Source organism: Carassius carassius, chromosome 4, assembly GCF_963082965.1.
Source record: "Carassius carassius chromosome 4, fCarCar2.1, whole genome shotgun sequence".
NCBI lineage: Eukaryota > Metazoa > Chordata > Actinopteri > Cypriniformes > Cyprinidae > Carassius > Carassius carassius.
Genome location: NC_081758.1, coordinates 34530922 through 34549898, shown reverse-complemented (window position 1 = coordinate 34549898; position 18977 = coordinate 34530922). Strand labels below are relative to the sequence as shown.

At 35.5% G+C, this 18977-nt stretch overlaps 2 protein-coding genes across 4 annotated transcripts in view; one reads left to right on the top strand and one right to left on the bottom strand.

The window, feature by feature from the left end:
* On the top strand, positions 1-6856 carry tchp (trichoplein, keratin filament binding). The gene is made up of 12 exons (XM_059548608.1): positions 1-206; positions 2604-2814; positions 2888-2944; positions 3246-3314; positions 3559-3732; positions 3950-4062; positions 4459-4525; positions 4610-4782; positions 4873-4954; positions 6013-6198; positions 6277-6420; positions 6513-6856. The coding sequence occupies exons 1-12, from the start codon at positions 16-18 to the stop codon at positions 6543-6545; spliced, it is 1500 nt and encodes a 499-aa protein (XP_059404591.1). The 5' UTR covers positions 1-15; the 3' UTR covers positions 6546-6856.
* Positions 6857-7957: 1101 nt separating this feature from the next.
* git2a (G protein-coupled receptor kinase interacting ArfGAP 2a) overlaps positions 7958-18977 on the bottom strand; it is a 31031-nt gene continuing 20011 nt past the window's right edge. Inside the window, exons 15-20 of one of the 3 annotated variants that reach the window (XM_059548606.1) lie at positions 18775-18977; positions 17135-17236; positions 14759-14841; positions 12364-12555; positions 9586-9649; positions 7958-9098 (exon numbers count right to left, since the gene is read on the bottom strand). The exon at positions 18775-18977 is cut by the window's right edge and continues 76 nt beyond it. In XM_059548606.1, the coding sequence (XP_059404589.1) occupies positions 8886-9098; positions 9586-9649; positions 12364-12555; positions 14759-14841; positions 17135-17236; positions 18775-18977 (857 nt within the window). In that variant the 3' untranslated portion in view covers positions 7958-8885. Of the gene's footprint in view, positions 9099-9585; positions 9650-10756; positions 10913-12363; positions 12556-14758; positions 14842-17134; positions 17237-18774 lie in introns of all 3 variants that reach the window. The other 2 variants (XM_059548605.1, XM_059548607.1) reach the window with 2 other exon arrangements.

Below are 18977 nucleotides of genomic sequence, written 5' to 3'. Positions count from 1 at the left end.
CTCGACTGCCCCGCCATGGCTTTGCCGACGCTTTCCGCGCATTGGCCGGGTCGTGTGCGGGCTCTGGAGAGGCAGCTGGTGCGGCAGCGGGAGCAGGAGGCTCGCTGGAGGCAGCAGTGGGAGCTGCACTCGCAGTACTTCAGAGAGCAGGAGGTCCGCAGCAGCAAACAGGCGCAATGGAGCTCACGGCAGTCCTTCCAGCGCAGGTACGTTACAATACTGACGGTCAATCTGTCTGGATCCGCTGATGGATTAGTTTCATTATTCACTGAGTTTGTTTGAGCCTATGCACAATGTCTATAACTGAGAACACTTCAGCACACATCATAGCCTGTTCTGGGATCAGTCTATGTGACATTTTTCCCGCCAAGTTTTCAAATCATCAACATTTCAGTTAGCTGAACAGCACAATACACTTTTTTTTTTTACACACTATTAAAGTCATTCATAAAGTTAATAAATGTGACATGTTGGAATGTAAATTATTTGGTACTTTTCATTCTATTAAGCCTCTTTCTGAGAAGTAAAAACTTTTGGAACACATTACAGTGAGCTATTAATTTAAATATATGGATCAATCAGAAGACAATGTGATTTAATGGACTTAATGCATTTTGAAATCAACTTGTTTATTATGATTTTATTATTACTTTAATTGTATTACTTTATTATGAATATTGCTATGATTGGCTGATTTCACTAATACATGGGTCAATGACAAATAAGATTTTCAAGAAGAAAAAAAATATATTTTAAGCAAAACAGTTTTAAAATGCATTTTTATGTCCAAAAAAATGTATTGTGTTGTTTTATATTGGTTTTACAGCATTTTAGGCAGCATTAATTCATTATTAAACAAGATTTCTGATTTTACCACCCAGAAAATGTCAGGTGGGGCCACCATATATTAATTAAAATTAATATACATTTAATGTACTTAGCACTACTGAGACTTGTAAATATGAATCATTGTAGTGTCTAAAATGCATATCACATGGTAATTTCCCTTTCTATTTCTTTATTTAGTGCCCTTTTATTCCAAATCATATAAACGGCTGCTTTCAAACAGCCATTTTTCCATAAGGACTTTTTATGTTTTGTTTTTAACTGTAAAAATGATTTGTATACGTTATATACAAGTTTATATTTATATTTCTTACTTCATTTTGCAATTGCAGTGGGAATTGATACATTTAAATGTGAATTTGCTGGTTGCACCACCTGACCATGGCCGGTCGCACCACCTGACATTGTGATCAATAATGATTGATATTCACAAAGTAAAAAGAAAGATATGTCATTGAATTTTATTTAGGTTTCAATTGGCTTTTTATTTTAATCCTCTGACCAATTTATACTCTATCTCAATCATATAATAACATTACATTAACAAGAAAGTGCAAAACAAAACTGCATGTTATGATTACATTTGATCATCATTTCTTTAAAAATATCACTTTGAAACCTCAAGGAACACATTTAATAAATGAGAACATCTTTTATATGAAACAGTGAACTAGTGCAAATATTGGGCCAAGAAACATTAAGGGAAGAATTCAATCTACTCTTCAATAGATTCAGTAGTAACAGTAAGTCAAGAAAGGGTTAGGTACTCTGCCCTTGCAACTGGATCACTTTTTTAACAAGCTCTATGCCGTGCTGTTTTCTCCTTGCTTGATAATGGTATCAACAATTTTTTTTTAAATAGATTAATTTAAATTTGCAATTGTTTTAGTATCAGTGTTGATTATACAGTCCTATATTCTTGAAGAATAGGACTCATACCATAATAAAATAAAAAAATATATATACATATGTAGATTGCACCTTTAAACAACTGAAAAGCTTTATATATTTATTAAAATGTATTTAATATTTTCAAAAACATGAAATAACATGACTTTTTTTAGTTGGTTTAACTGTAAATCTGGTCGCGACACCTGACATTTCAAACTCAATTCAAATCTAACAGGCATTAACTTGGACACCTATAGAAATGTTTGACCCTGTGCTCAAGGTTATAGATACATTTTTTTAATCAAATACACATTTTTATAATAACAACACATTTTCAAAGTTTTCCAGGGGTCATGCCACCTGACATGATAAGTTGAATCAACCTCATCATTACTCAAAAATGTCCTGCTGCTGCAAATGTTTGAAATAGCACCGATACACTATTTCCCCTCGTTTATAAAGAATTTAACATAAAATGATGCCAAGATATTTGATTAAGAATTTAATTGAGAAAATTCACATTTATATCTCAGTTTTGTTCTCTGCTTGTATGTTCGGACGGTTGCACCACCTGACATTTTTGGTCTTTCAAACACCAAAACTAAAAAAATCTATTGAATTCCAATAAAATGAAAAGGGTTTCTTATAAAGGACATATTGTAGATCCATTTGATATATTACATGTATTTATTCAAATTATTTGTATGAAAATAATGAATTCGGACACAAAAAATACACGTCATGTCATTGACCCACATACATTGGATGATAAAACTATCAGAAAAAATCCCATTTATATGAACTGGCTTTTACATCCAATGATGAGGACAATATATTTATAACAACTTGTTTTCTTGGCGTTTTAGTATGTCAGCATTTCAGCGGGAGCGAATGAAGGAGGAGAAGCGGCAGAAACTGGAGGAGCGCCGAGAGCGTCTGAGGTTGATGCTCCAGGAAGAGAGAGACCAGCTGGAGGCCGAGCTCAGAAATGTTCGTCCAGACAGAGCCACACTGACCAGACAGCTAGAGGGGAAAACAGATGCCCTCCGGTCTGCCAGAGAAGAGAGGAGGAAAAATGTACAGTATGCTCTCTTGTCTTAAAATTGTTCCATTATACAAGTGTCTGATTGATTTTTTATTATTTTTTTAGCTGGCACAGGAGCTGCTGAGGGAACACTGGAAGCAGAACAACCCAGGACTGCGGAAGGTCAGTCATATATCAGTAAAAGAATCTCAAGCAGAATTTGTAAGTAAACACATTTTTTTATAATGAATGTATATACAGAACTGTAAGTCTGGGGTCAGCAAGATTTCGACAGAATTCCTGCAACGAAATAAACCTTATTTTATCAAGAACCAGACATGACTAATTTAATAGGGCAAGTGATGTGTTTCTTCCATGACTGATCTGTAACTCTGAGCTCGGGATTTGGTTCCGAACCCACGCAACCACTTCTGGAGCATTGTTTAATCAGACATCTCAGTGTCTCAAATGTTTGTGCGTACAGGTGGAGTCAGAGTTGCACAAAGATCACATTGTGAGTCAGTGGCAGGTTCAACAGGAGGAGAGAAAACAGGTGAGACGTTCACAGGAGATGTTAAATGACAGTACTGCAATGTTGGCTCATGCATACCAGATGAGCATCATGTAACATCAACATTATTTAGAATTTTGTGTACAAATAATAGTAGTCGAGTCCTTGGAGAGGAAGGACATTTAATGTGTTTTAAAGAAATTAATTTTTTTGTTTGTTTGTTTAACATGGCCAGTGTTCTTTAATGTTATCTCATTGAAATGTAACTCTGTTCTGTAACATTCAGGCTGATGAGAGAACTCAGGAGGAGAAACGGCGTTTTGAGAATGAGTATGAGAGGACAAGACGTGAGGCTCTGGAAAGAATGAAAGAAGAAGAGGAGAAAAGAAGACAAGACGAAAAGAAGCGAGCTGAAGATCTCCGCAAACAGATGGAGGAGCTCAAACTACGTGAACAGGAAGTATGAAATTACTGTAAAATAGATTATACTTGTAATGCATTGCTGCAACAACACCCATGTGACAAATAACAAACACCATAAAGATCAAGTAAACTCAACCTTGTGTGTTTATTAATGTGTGTGTATGCATATATAATTTTCTTGTCTTTTCATTTTTTTCCAAGGTCTATAAATTGCACAAATGTAAGGCTTTCATTCCATTTCATTCTTGTTCCAGGCTGAGCGTCTTAAGCAGGAACAGGAGGCTCTAATGTCTCAACGCTGGGAGCTCGAGAAGCTAGAGGATGAGAGGAAGAGGATGGAGGAAAGCAGGAGGAAAACTGAATTTGGGTAAAATATTTAGACAAATTAAGGGATTTATTTTGTCTGCAAAATAACTAATAATAACTGTTTAAAATGTATGTTAAATTAAATAAATCTACAATACAATAGAAATATTAGCTTAAAAACAACCAGATGAAAATTAGATGTTGCCTTGGCACCTTGCTGAAATAAAAAGTGTATTGCAAAGATTAACTGAAATTTCAAAATTAACTTTTGGTCTTTACAAAAAAAGACAAACGCACATAACAAAATTACTAAAAATGTAACTGAAATTACAATGAAAATTAAAAATATAAAAGTTAATTTGAAATGTTAATACAAATAGAATAGTATACAGTATAAAGAATGCTAAATTGACACTGTTGTGCAGTAGCCTAAAGCCACTGTTCTCTGCCTCCACAGGCATTTCCTGACTCGTCAGTACCGTGCTCAGCTGAAAAGGAGAGCACAGCAGGTGCAGGAAGAACTGGTAGGTTACCTCAAAAAGTTTTACACCAAAGCTGAATATAATTTGACCTGACTGCGTGTCTGCAATACCTTTCCTGTTCACCAGGAGGCAGACCGCAAGATCCTGGCAGCGCTGCTGGAGGGAGAAGTGGAGGAGCAGAGAGTGGAGAAAGCCAGGAGAGAGAGAGCTGTCGCTGATGCCGCCTGGATGAAGAGAGTCATAGAGGAGCAGCTCCAGCTGGAGAGGGAGAGGGAGGCAGAGTTTGATATTTTATATCGGTGAGTATAGTCAGAATGTTTGTTAAGAACTTAAAGTGTGGTTGTAGCTGGAAGTCAATTTCATACTCTGATTTTGTTTGCCACCTGCAGGGAGGAAGCTCAGCGTGTTTGGGAGAAGAGAGAGGCAGAGTGGGAGAAAGAGAGGAGAGCCAGACAGAGACTCATGCAGGAGGTGAGACCGTGCACAGCTTGCCTGAGGCTGACGGCCAGCAGATCACTAGTCACATGCTCGCATATTGCTTTTCTTAAAACCCTTTCAACAGTGCTCTTTACTTACATGTTTCATGTGAATAATTTTATAAAGTTTTGAATTTTAAAAAGGGGTCAAATAATGAGAAATTTTCCTTAATCTTTTGAGAAATAAGTATTATAGATATTTGCCCCCAGACTCATTCTGAACTTGCTGATGTCAGACAGATGAATATATTAGTATATGACTTTCAAACCCTCAGCTAGCAAGTAAGTGCTAAATAGCATTTCATTTGCATGCCATCGAGGTCTTAACAGCAAAAAATAGCCTATATAAGTTGGAAGTCAAAGAGATGGTGGAAAATAGTCATGGAAAATCAATTTTTGTGCAAAAACTTTATTATTATATATACATTATTATTCAAAAGTCGGTATGAAGTCTCCTATGTTAATTATGGCTGCATTTATTTGATCAGAAATATATATTTTTTATATTTTAAAACAATTTATTCATATGATTACAAAGCTGAATTGTTCCACTCTTCAGTGACACATGATAAAGAAACATTTCTTATTATAATCAATGTTTTAATGATGATTAAAATGATTTTCAACATTCAAAAGAACAGCGTTTATTTGACCATTACATAATAAATGTCCTTACTTTCACTTTTGAACAATTTAATGAATAATTTATTTAAAAAATTGTACTGACCATAAACCTTTGATAGTGTTTTGTTAGTGTGTATAAAATAAGCTAAAAAATTTTTTATGATAATACCCCTTTAAAGATTAATGGTTTATTTACTTATTTTATTTTATTGAAATCATGATTTATTTTATAGCCTCTGTGGACCTCTGTGTTTGAAAATAGTTATTATTTTTGCAGTGGCAGATAAAGGACTCGCCAATCTTTAAATTATACAGTTATGTAATTATAATATAATTCATACTATGTACATTTTTAAGAAATGTAGTTAAATAGCTGAAAGTTAGAGTGTGTTTGGATGCTATGATATATTTTTAATCAATGTTTGGTAGGTCTTGACAGGACGTCAACAGCAGTTGGAGGAACGAATGAAGGAGAACAGGCTGGCAAGGGAGGAGTCTCTGCAGAGAAGAGAAGAGCTCATTCAGCAGCTGGAACAAGAGAGACTCACCCTACGCCAGGAGAGGGAGCAGCAGGAGGGAGCCCGCACTGCTCGCATGCAGGAGATCAATGCACAGGTCTGTATAGAGTTAACACTGCATTCTAGATTTACTTGGGTTATATAGATGTCTTCAATTGATTTATTTGTCCAACAGGTGGAGCACAGACACAAGGAACAGTGGGAGGAGCAGCGACAACAAGAGCAAGAAGAACTACAAGAGAGGGAGGAGCTTAGACAGCAGGAGGAGGAGCTTCGTACTGAGACAGAGAGAATGATTCGACAGGGCTACAAGGAGAAAGTGAGTGAAGATTCAAGTGTAAATGCAATTATATGAAATAAGATTTGAAGTGCAGTGTAATATAATAACTGATCTATTTTTCACCATGGCAGATACACAGCAGACCCCGGTCAGCATGGACATGAGAGCACTTCACAGGAAGAGTTTTTGTGCCACATCCCCTTTCAGATGCATTGTTTTTCATTAAGAATTGGGGATATCCATGTCCATGTTGATCTCGGCCACTTTGTGGTTAAATAACAACCAGGTTCCCCCTGCTTTTAATATATGTTTATGATTTACATTATGGTTTCCTTAAATGATTGCATTGGTACGTTTTAAACCTCAAATTTCCATTGCACTAGTGCTGAGGTTTGCATGTAGGTCTGTTTTTACATGTAGATTGTTTTGTATAGATTTATATGCTTTCAAGGGTTTTAATAAAGAAAGCGTTATACATTGTCTCCTGCATTCATATATGAGGAAGGATTTTAACTGGACACCAATGTGTGCAAAAAGTAATGTTATTAACCTGTAAAAAAAAATCTAATTAAATTAACACAGTCAAAACGGCGAGTAATTGGTTTGGTGAGTAGATTGCTTATATCTGACACTGACTGTAATAAGATTTTAAAATTAAATTATTACATTTGCGTTTTTGACTGACACTTTGTTCTGGAGTTTAAAAACATAGTGCATATCTGTTTTAAAATTAAAAATGCCAGTAAGACCAGCTAATTAAATCGTGGAATACCCAAAAATGAAACTGCACTCACCCACAGGCCATCTAAGATGTAGGTAAGTCTGTTTCTTCATTGGAACATTTGGAAATGTAACATTGCATCACTTGCTCACCAATGGATGCTCTGCAGTGAATAGGTGCCGTCAGAATAAGAGTCCAAACAGCTGATAAAAACAATACAACATACCTCAAATATTTTGGCTTGCACTTCTGTAACCAAATCTGAATTAATTTCCCCATGTAGTGTGTCAGCCATATTCCCATACCAGCTAAACACCTTCTGGCTGAGGGTTGAGCGGGAAAGAGATCTTTGCAGACCTGCTCTAATGTTTTGATTGTTTTCACTTTGGGGTGAGATAAACGCATGCATGGCATACTTATAATAGTCGGTGAACAATAAACTGTGTTAAGAGAATGTATTTTTTGGCATAATTATTATTTTTTAAATCGAGCAGAAAAAGAACAAGCAGAACAATAGAGCTTTTGATAGTAGAAATAATTTTGTACGAGGTTTAGGTCTTTAATTTTTCACTTTATTCATATGACATATGACATATGACGATATTAACAAAACCCCTGGAGCATCAATTGAAGCTCAAAATTATAAATTATGTTTATTTAGAAAATAAAGGACACAATTATTTCTTAACAACAGGCATAGCAATAACATTAATGAGTGGAAGACCAATTCATCCGAACAACTACAAACACTCAAAGAGAATTTTAACACTGAGCTGTAAGTCACTGACTCCGAGCTCTAATAATACTGCGCTACCGGTCCACTGCACAACTGTTTGGTAAGACTAACCTGATCAGGTTAGAACATAATACTTAGAGAGGAAATAAAAAGATCTGCAAAGTAAAGAGCTGCCCAAACACTGAACTGAACGTACGATAAGATGACCTTAAAACACACACATACACATCTAAACGATTACAAACAGTATTTGCTGGTGGAGGTTGTTTCATCTGCAGTGTATTGAAGAAAAAAAAAAGATGTCATTAAATACTGTACTGTGACCTCTAAATAACTGATGAAATACAATTAAACTAAGGTTAATTAACATTTCCTCAATTTATTATATATATATTTTTTCTTTAATACAGACTGTAAATCTGAATTACAGCCACATGGTTTATCCAACTGAGAAAAAGGTATTTAACCTTGGGCATCTTTTTAAAATGATATTTAATATGACTTTCTCTTTATAATTACAAGTTTACTGTACCTGTATTTAAAATTGGCCTACCTGGCCACAATAACTGAATGTTTTGTACAACAGATTATTTTATATTACATTATAGATTTAACTAAGATTACTGAAAAATAGGCTTTATTTAACTATTTAAAAACAACACAGACAACCTCAAACAATGAACTAAATGTTTTCAGAATAGTGCAAAGAGTCAGGCAATTACTGAATATTTAGTTTGTGATTTGCTGCTCCATTGCGGATTCATTTCTACTCATTCTTCTTGCTCTCTCAGTCCACAACATCTCAACTGCCACTTTCACAGGTCAAGACATATACACAACCCTTGAGAGCATTTCAGGCTTAATCTTATGGCTTTAAGCCAAACAACACTGATAACAGACACCTTAAATTAAAAATAAAAACATGCAAATACACCTTAGATTAAAAAAAGAAACTTGTGACATGCCCAGTAGTTACTGATAAAATAACATGTGGTGAAAACTGTCAGGGTTTGGTTGCATGTCAAGTGGAAATGGGTGGAAGCAGGATCAGTTGTTGTTCTCTTTGGTGGTTATGGTAACAAGTTGCTTAGCAGCCTTGGCGATGTCATAAGCACACTGGATGACCTGCTGGGTGACAAACTGCATGTCGGCTGCGGAGCTGCTCTCCAGGGGAGATGCTTTCTTGCACTCACTCTGCAGCCGGTTTGCACTGGACGTTAATAATCGCAAAGAGTTCTTCACCGTCTCAGAGCGTGGTCTCTGTTGACAAAGGTGAAAATACAGAAATAAATATACATTAAATATATTAAGACTATTTTAAAGTACTTCAAGACTTGGGTAACTACTACAAATATTACACAAGAAAGTATTTGGACACTCAAGCCATACTTAAATGTTTAGAAATATCTTAGTGAATACTACTACTACCACTAATAATGTATAATATAAATAATATTTGATCAAAAGTGTGATTTTTGTAATGGTTCTATAAACTAGTAAATATATGTTCATAAGGCCCCATGAAAAGTATTTGGATACTTGTATTTTAGTGAATAAAAATTTTAATAAACATTATTTAAATACATTTTATTACTACTACTAATATAAGTAATTTATAAGTTATATTTTATCAAAAGCGTGACCAAAGTGTCCAAATACTTTTTGTGGACAATACACATCAAAATAAAAACCTAAAAAACACAGATATTTTTATTGCATTTATGAAGTGTGGAGAGACGGTGCTCACCTTGGGGAACAGGGCAGCCATTTCACTCACAGCCACATATATTCTTTCTGCGCAGGGTATAAAGCTATTGGAGGAGAAAACGATAGATACTGTGTTAAAATCTCAAAATAAAAACCATTAGAGTTTGAAAAGTGAGACGTCAAGCTAACCGCAGAGCAATCAGAGAGGAACGCTTTAAAGGCCCGTTCACACTAAGGATGATAACTGTAGCAATAAAGGTATAGTTTAAACATTTCAAATAATCCCTACTGTAGAGTCCCTACTATAACAATAATGACACAGAGAAATTATACTGTTGGAATTACTATTAAAAAGATTTAGTTTTTCACAGCTGAGGAGTGGCAGAACCATCGACAGCCAATCAGAATGCATACTGCTTTGAAGAAGTTGAGCATTTAAAGCAGCAGACGACAAAACTGCAGTGCAGAGTTATAATAAACAGAACATTATCGCAAGTTGGTGTGGACGCTAATATAGTAAGCGTTAAAGTTTTTGTTCTTTGTGTGAACGGCCCTTAAAGCTGGACTATCAAGGAAAATACAGTTTGTCCATAATATTATACTGTAGTGTATACAGATATTTTCTGTCTTTTTAAAAATACCCTTCGTTGAATAGTAGTGATTTTTATTCCACTCACATTACAGTTCACAAGAAAATTAAAGATAGAAAATATATGGAATACATTTGACTTAATTTATTTGTTTAGCAGTAAATGCTACAAGTGTTACAATTTCTATGCAATAATCCACCCAAAAAAAAACAAACAAACATGCAGATTTGTTTGAAATGTTAGTTGTGAAGCAGACATGATGCATCCCCAGTGCTAATACACTTTTAAGAGGGTAAAACTTGTTTTAAATAACTGGGCTTGACGTTCACTAAACCGAAAAATATCTTGAAAAATCAAACAAAGCAGTGCAAAACAGAAACGTCAAAAGTTAGATGGATGTCAGTACAAAGCCTTTTCCTAAAAGAGAAACCAAGTGCATAAACATGAGTTCCTGCAAATAGAAGTTTAGGAGACAATGAAAACTGACACAAGGCTCCGGCATTAGACATACTAGTAATCATGCATGTTCCATTCATGTTCAGATAAGTGGGTTATGAAGATATGAAAAGAGAGGTAGAGGTAGACACTGTGCCTGTGAGGCAGGGACAGAGGCCAGAGTACCAGGAGGCAGGGTTGTTGGGGTTGGCTGGGTGGGGAGCTCTTAGGCCGAGGGACTGCATGGGAGATGGGGGCTTGTCTGCCCAAGGCACCAGAGTGCTGAAACAACCCAGACTGTGTCTAAGTCTGCGGACACTCTCCCTCTGCTCACATGGTGCACTGGTGGGGAAAGAGACAGATCGGGACCCAAACAGAGCATGGACCCCGAAAGCGCAGACCCCAAATGATGAACACAGACAATTGAGAACAGACAGAAAAAAGGAGGTGTGAATCGAGTAATTCAATGTATGGGAAAGAAGTGATTTTCATAAACAGGCACTTTCCACGGATAGGGTTAAAAAAAGCCTAAATTGTGGTTATTATTTTTTTTTTTTCAGAAAAATATATTTAATATATAAGTATATACATATACCATTCAAAGGTTTGGGGTCAGTAAGATAAAAAAAAAAAGCAATTATTGCTTTTATTCCGCAATGACAGTAAATTGACAGTGAAGACATAATTTTACAAAAGATTTCTATTTTAAATAAATTGTTCTTTTTCAGTTTTCAAGACTGATCATAAGACTTTTTTTTTTTTTTTTTTACCAAATCTCCATATTAGAATGATTACTGAAGGACCACGTGACAATGAAGACTCAAATATTATATATATATTCAATATTATAAATCTTTACTGTATATAACTGAAGATGTCAAATATATTCTAAACTACTGAACTATCACTCAGTGGATACTAGCCAGAATGAGACTAAATCTTGCATGTATTGGCTTATGTAAAAAATTTTGTTTATTTATAATGCATTTATTTGCCACCCCTCCATGCTGCAAAAATAATCTAATCATTTATATATATAAAAAATATATATATATATTGAATTAGATATTAATTCAACACATTTTTTAAATGATGTCACTGTGCTATGATGTCAGTTATTGGTAACCGTTAGAATGTAAAGGTTGGGAAGGCAAAAAAAAAACAAAGCTACAAAGTGCTAACTTTTCATGCTTTGGTATTATGTTAGATTTCATCTGAAATATCTAAAAGTTTTCACAGCTAAAAACATGGATTTGAGTCTCTAATGCTTTAATGGGATAGTCCACCAAATTTTTTTACTCACTCTCATGTCACTCAAAACCTGTATGACATTCTTTCTTCTGTCAAACACAGTTGATACTGTACGTTAAAGAATTAACAACCAAACCAAACAGTTTCAGTTCCCATTGACTTACACTATCATTTCTGTCCATACGATAAAAGTCAATGGGAACAAAAACTGTTTGGTCACCAACAATCTTCTAAATATCTTCTATGTTCCATAGAAGAAAGAAAGTCATACAGGTTTGGAATGACATGAGGGTGAATACAGAATTAATGATACGGATTTTAGATTTATTTATTTTTGGTCAACTATCCCTTTAAATTAAGTAATGCGAAAACAATTTGTATCCTACTCATGGAAGGCGCCAACGATTTACATGTGAAATTGTTAAATATGTGGCAGAAGTTAACAAAAGGAAGAAGGGAATTAAATGACCTCAGATTTACTGCTGCCAAGTATGATGAAAGAAATAGGAGATGGGAGATGTTGACATTGGACATCCTCTCACCTCTCATGCTTGTTCTCCTGCGCAGCCCTAAGCAGTTCCTGGATGTTCTTGGTGATCTGCTCAGTTTTACGGATGACGTCTTCAGTGCTGGGCAGACTGGGGTCAGGCTCGCATTCGTGATCATCCAGCTCCGGTATAGAAATGCTGTCTCCCATCCAGCCACTGCTGCGCAAACGACATCTTCGGCCAAAGCTGCAGGGGAGGACATTATATAAATGGAACCAAGGCGTCAGGGACGAGTAATGCTTGATGTACAGCTTAGAGTCCTGCACGGGTTCGGGTACCCGCGGGTGACCCGCAAATTTGGCTGAAACGGGTGAAAAATATTCAACTGTGTCGGATACGGGTGCGGGTCGGGTCGGACACAAGGGGAAACACGGGTCTAAACACGGGTTCAAAACAGTTACGTGCAATCGTAAAAATAGGCCTACGTTCCACATTAAAAAAAATCACAACCGCGCGAACGGCTGCATGAGTCATTAGTTAACAGACGTAAAAGATCAGCCAGCTGTTTTTTTTTCGTTGTTTTTTTCCTGTTTATATATATATATATATACATACATATACATATAAATACATACATATACATATATACATACATACACATATACATATACATACACATATATACATATATATATACATATACAGAATCTGAATTAAAATGTGTTTGATTTAAGCCTACATTTCAAAATATGTGTCATAAAATTATATCGCGCTTAAGCTCAACTAACGCGATCGTTAAAAGGTGTTTAAACAACAATACACTTCAACTTGCATATATTTGACAATCGGAATATCAGATATTTCATTCCATAGCTAACACATTTGTGAATATGGGCCTAATCTAGGCTAACCAGGTTTTTTTTTAATTGCATCTGAAAATGACTTTGTGCAGCTCATTCACCTGCGCGCTCTGGCGCAGATCCGCCTCTCGCGATGCTCAGCTGTGAACGATTTAAAAATGGGAGCGTTCGACTTGAAGCACAACCTCAGACGGTGGTATGATTCGCTCTTTTGTTGTTCTGTTTTCTTTAAGGATCAAAAATACAACAAATGAAAGCGTTTCATTTGAAAGCGTTCTACTTTTTCTTACTTTTTTTTTTAATCTGTATTTCCGACTGATCAGAACTATGCATATACATTCATAAATCAGTCAATTTAGTATTTTATTATGAGATATTTTATTCTAATGTGATCAGTGACTCAAGCACTGCTGGACCAAAGAGCACGTATTTCGACATTTGCAGTAAAAACGTGAAATATAAATTCTCAGAAAATGCATTTAATACCAATATATTGAAACGTCTGTTTATATAGGCTACTCCATTAATAAAGGAGCCCAGACATTGGAAAAATATCAGTCCACATGCGTTTTATATTTAATATGAGGGAAATAGACATGCATGCATGCGTGACACAAAAAATCTTTAACTTTTAGGTAGCAAAATATTTTTTCGGGTTATTACATTGTCTGCTATATATTTGCTTAGCTATTTATTAAATACGGGCAATTGATTGATAAAACATTGATCAAAATTAAGATAAAATTTATAAAAAACGAATATCTTTTAAAAAGAGTTTTCCATAAAACAAAACTTAATGAAATCATGTTTTACCAAAAACAGCGCCTTTGCTAGGAAGGGCGCCGGCGCCTCGCGAGTGGATGATAGCCCTGAAGACGCCTAGCAATGATATACCTTTAGTGGTAGTATACCTTTAGTTGAGTTATACCTTAAGAGTCTTCGTATCGCGTTAAGAGAAATGTTATCGGGAAACGCAGCCCAGGTATGTTGCGTTTCATGCGTAACGGAGATTCCAAAGCGCTCTTCTTTGGTCAGAACCATGGATAGCGATTGCGGATAGGTCTGTCCTATGCACCGAAATTTTTAACAATGCAACAAAATATTTAAAGAGCACCAAACTATTAAAATCTATATTATGTTTACGCACAGATAATATAACAGTAGGCTATATTAGTCAATATTTTTATTAGGTTAAGCAGTGATTGGATAATCTTTTTAAAAAAAAATTTTTTTACGTTTTTAAATTAAGGCCCACCCACAATTGGTCTGGCCCATCCAAAACTGGAATCCTGGCGCCGTGCCTGGGCCACACTGAGCTGTGCGTAATGCCCACAGATGTGAAGTGAACCAGACAGATGCTGTCCTGTCTGAAATTGCTAACTCTGTGGCGAAGCATGTGCAAAACAGATTTGTTTTGGCACAGCTACTTGATTCCTTTAGAGCATCATTAGTGCGTTTCCTCACTTTACTTGGCCAAAAGTGGAGGACAGGCAGTTCTTATTTTCAGAGGGGAAAAAGGCTGGTTTTGTTTGCAAGCAGTATTTATGCAGGAGTTATTTCAGGTCATAAAAACGAAAATGGACATGTACCCGGAGTCGTTCAGATCAGATTCGTTGACAGTGTTATCGTAGTCACCATCAGAAACATTGCTCTGCTTGTCAAATTTGGAGGCCTAAAGAGACAAGAAAGGATACAGTAAAAGAACACAAAACACACAATGAAATTGTGGTGATGGCATTGGAAATATAAACATGTCTGGTGGTTCATATGAAACTAAACTGAACAATCTGCATTAACTGTGTGGTCAGTAGAGTAGAAGCAAGCTTTTAGCATTTAGATACATTAGAATATATATTTCAGGCACTAATCTTTGAAATGCATCACAAGCAAAAGTTGGCAACAACGACTTGAACATTATTTACAATAACTGTATTACTTTCTCCATATGTCTCGGATTAAAAGAGCAATACAGCTGGCACTGTTAAACATTAGGCTTTGAATGCTGGATGCTAACAGTGCCAAGGTCATGGTTTTCCACTACCAGTGAACGCAGACAATTATATAATAAAAAAAATATGTACTATTGCACTACTTTTTAAGAGATAAGGTTCATTAATTATTTTTAAAGAAATTAATACTGCAAGGATGTATTAAATTTATCAAGTGACAGCATGTATATGAAATCTGAACTTTCTATTCATCATAAAATTAAATGCATCACAGTTTCCATAACAACATTAAGCAGCATAACTATCTTCAACATGGATAATAACTCGAAATGTTTCCTCTGCATATTTGAATGATTTCTGAAGAATCATGTGACAGTGGAGTAATGGCTACTAAAATTCAGTTTTGCCGTCACAGGAATAAACATCATTTAAAAAATATATTTAAGAGACATCATTGTAGTAGGTTTACAACTGTACCTTGAATGCACTTTTAAATTACGTTTTGAAGAAATGACCAGCATATGCAAAAATGTAAGTAAACTAGCTATTAAACCACTTGTGAGTCTCAGGGTAACAACTGAATCTAGGTCATGGCCCTGATCAGTGTATTCCTTCATAGTGCAGTAAAGCAATTACAGTAAAGATATTTGACAGCTTCACTGGAGCATGATTCGCTGTGCCAAAGCATAATGAGGTAATGGGGTCAGATGCCAGCATCACTCTGACATGGGACAATACTAAATTTGTGTAACAGAGTACTCAATCAATTTCTTGTCAGGCAGCACCAGTCATGAATCATGATGCTTGGAGAACTGCCACATCATGTCAGAATAATCAAATGAATACTCTACAGTCACTTATTTATGCTTCTGCTCTCCTCACATTTCTTTGCACACAACTATGAAAAATGCATCATTGATTTGTGATGTACTGATCTAACAATTAAAAAAAAGTTCAATACAAATATAATTGTTAACAGCTGTAAAAATTCCAGATCCTCCGCTGACTTCAAGTGAGGACATGCTCTACCATTAATTTGCTTTTTTTTTCTAAAATAAATTTATAAAAAAATTGTTTTAGCAAGAATGCAATTAAATTTTGAATTTTATTAATCCTCAAAAAAAAAAAAAAATGCATCTCGGTCAAAACACAACTGCTTCCAATATTAGTCAGAATAAAATTTTCTAGAGTACCAATTCAGCATATTAGAAAAATTTCTAAAAGATCACGTGGCACTGAAGATTATGGAGGGATTATTTGGTCAGATTATAAACTAAAAGTCTAAAACTAAAAGTCTTAAACCAAAACTAAAAATCTAAATTTGAAATTTAAGAATTTTAATTTATAATCTGACCAAATAATCCCTCCATAGAAGATTGGAGTAATGGCTGCTGAAAACTCAGCTTTGCTATGACCGGAATACTTACCAACACCAAACTTTTGAATGGTAGTGTATTGAACTTAATTGTCAGATCAATGCATTAAAAAAAAAAAATCACCATAAACAAGGCCCAAAATGCACACACACACACTCAGTGACAACAGAAACATGAATCTAAATATGGTAGCAATCTGCATGCACAAAGTGACCAAGCTAATCCAAACTATTTACATATCAGTGTTTCATATTTGTGTATTACTCTCAGCCCAGAGCATGTAGCATTGCAAGACATCCTGGAGAGATGAGTGAGCAGCAGCAGCAGCAGCAGTGGACAAGCCCTGAGAAGTGCATCCTGGGAGTGAAGACACGAGCCATGAAATGTATGTGCTATCTATTAGGATGATGGTGATGAAGGCAGAAATACGTATCAGTTGAAAACAACAGCCCCTGGAGGGTTGGTGCAGGGACTGTTCATGCATGGTGATGCGTGGAGCACAACAGGTGTAAGAGGAAAAGGGATGGATGAGAGTTGAGACAGTGGATGAGTTTGTGAAGGAGAGTGGAGAGGAGGCAAAGGGTTCCTGGTGCTTCTGTCCACTCCCACGATGAACGGAGAATGTGAGGATGTACTTAACCCTTTGCACACTCTCATCCCGCAAACAGGACGGGGAGGATGAGGAGGAGGAGGGGAGGAAGGGGAAGGAAGACGAGGTGGCCACACACACACCCTTTTCGATCTAAAAATGGGTGCAAATTAGACTTAAGACAGAGAATGAAAGAAAACTGACCAAAAAAAAAAAAACATTCAAAATTCTTAAAATACTCAGCCGTGATAGACAGCCTGGACTAGAGAACAAGGTGACAGCATGTCATCAATGGTAACAATCTAATAAAATACTAGTCTGTCAATAGTAATAATTTGGTAACATTACACAATAAGGTTTGATTCTTTACCATTAATGTAGAAGCTATAATGAAATTAAAATAATTTAATTTAATATTACTGTATACACACTACCATTTAAAAGTTTGGGGTTGGTAAGATATTTAAATGTTTTTGAAAGAGGTGTCTTAAGTTCACCAAGGCAAAAATGCAAAAAAGAGCAAAAATACAGTTAAATAGTAATATTATAAAATATTATAACATTTTGAAATAAGTTTTCTACTAGTATACAGTTTTATAATGGGTTTTATTTCTGTGATGGCAAAGCTGAATTTTCAGCAGCCACATGATCCTTCAGAAATTATTCTTATATTTAAACCACAGTTAATATTTGATGATGAACAAAGTTCAAAAGAACAGAATTGATTAGAAATAGAAATCTTTTGTAACATTAAATTTATTGTCCAATTTGATCAATTTAATGCACTTTCTAAAAGTATAAATTTTATTATTAGTAATTATTACAATTAATAATCATAATATTACTGACACTAAACTTTTGACTGGTAGTGTATACTAATACATTATTAACATTATATATTAATATTAGTCGTGTATTATGAAAAATCATGGAGAAACATTTTTATAAAACCTGCACAAACCCAGTGTTGAATAATACTGGACTGATGAATACATTTTCAACAGCTGCAACATTGACATGCATTGGAAAATAATCAATTTCATTAATATGCAGTAAAAGCGATAAAAAGAAATAGGGTTAAACAATTTTTTAAATATCAACACTCAAAAGGTCAATGAAAAAGTGAAAAAGGAAATGAATATAGGAACTTACAAAGATGATTTTTGTGAGCTTGAATAACTGTGACATGTACAACAGATATTTTTATGGTTTAAAACATGCATTTAATTAAAAATCACTTTATCTCAGTAAATCCCAATTATTGAACATGGGTACAAATTTATCAGTCATACTGGCCAGCATAACACACACACAAAAAAAGCTAAGTGCACCTTTACCTTCAAGCTTGAAATAAAAAATAAAAATTATATGTACAAACTTAAGTTACATAAAGCAATGAGAATGAGACTGTGTGACTTATGCATTGAGTTGGCCATAAAGACATGTCTTGTATCTCCCAACTGACACATGATATAAAAAAGGGAAACAGTAAATATGGTGAAATAGCTGCTATATCAGCCAACAGGATGCAAAGTGAAGTAATACGCTGAGTAGTCTATAACGTAACGTCTATTTTGGAATCGCTTATAAAGCACTGAAAATGGGAAATGTACCATCAGCATGCTGCAACATTTGGAAAGGAAGGTTGAAGAAGAAAATGGAGAGAAGGTGAGAGGCAGGTTTTTACTTACATAGGTTGGGAAGGGTTGCAGGGTGGGGAAGGTCTCCTCAGGGTAAGGGGTCTCTCCCTTGGGGAGAAAGGGCTTCAGACCAGAGCCGGTTTCATACATAGACATTGGGCGGCTCGCCCGTGCAGACAGGTGGCGTTTCAGGGCAGAGGAGGAGGAAGAGGAGGAAGAGGAGGAGGGACTGGAGGGATTGGGGTGGTCAGGGC

Coding starts and splice junctions, on each gene's coding strand:
- tchp (XM_059548608.1), top strand. CDS start 16: ATGGCTTTGCCGACGCTTTCCGCGCATTGGCCGGGTCGTGTGCGGGCT. Junction 3,733..3,949: donor TCAAACTACGTGAACAGGAA/GTATGAAATTAC, acceptor TTCTTGTTCCAG/GCTGAGCGTCTTAAGCAGGA. Junction 6,421..6,512: donor GACAGGGCTACAAGGAGAAA/GTGAGTGAAGAT, acceptor TCACCATGGCAG/ATACACAGCAGACCCCGGTC.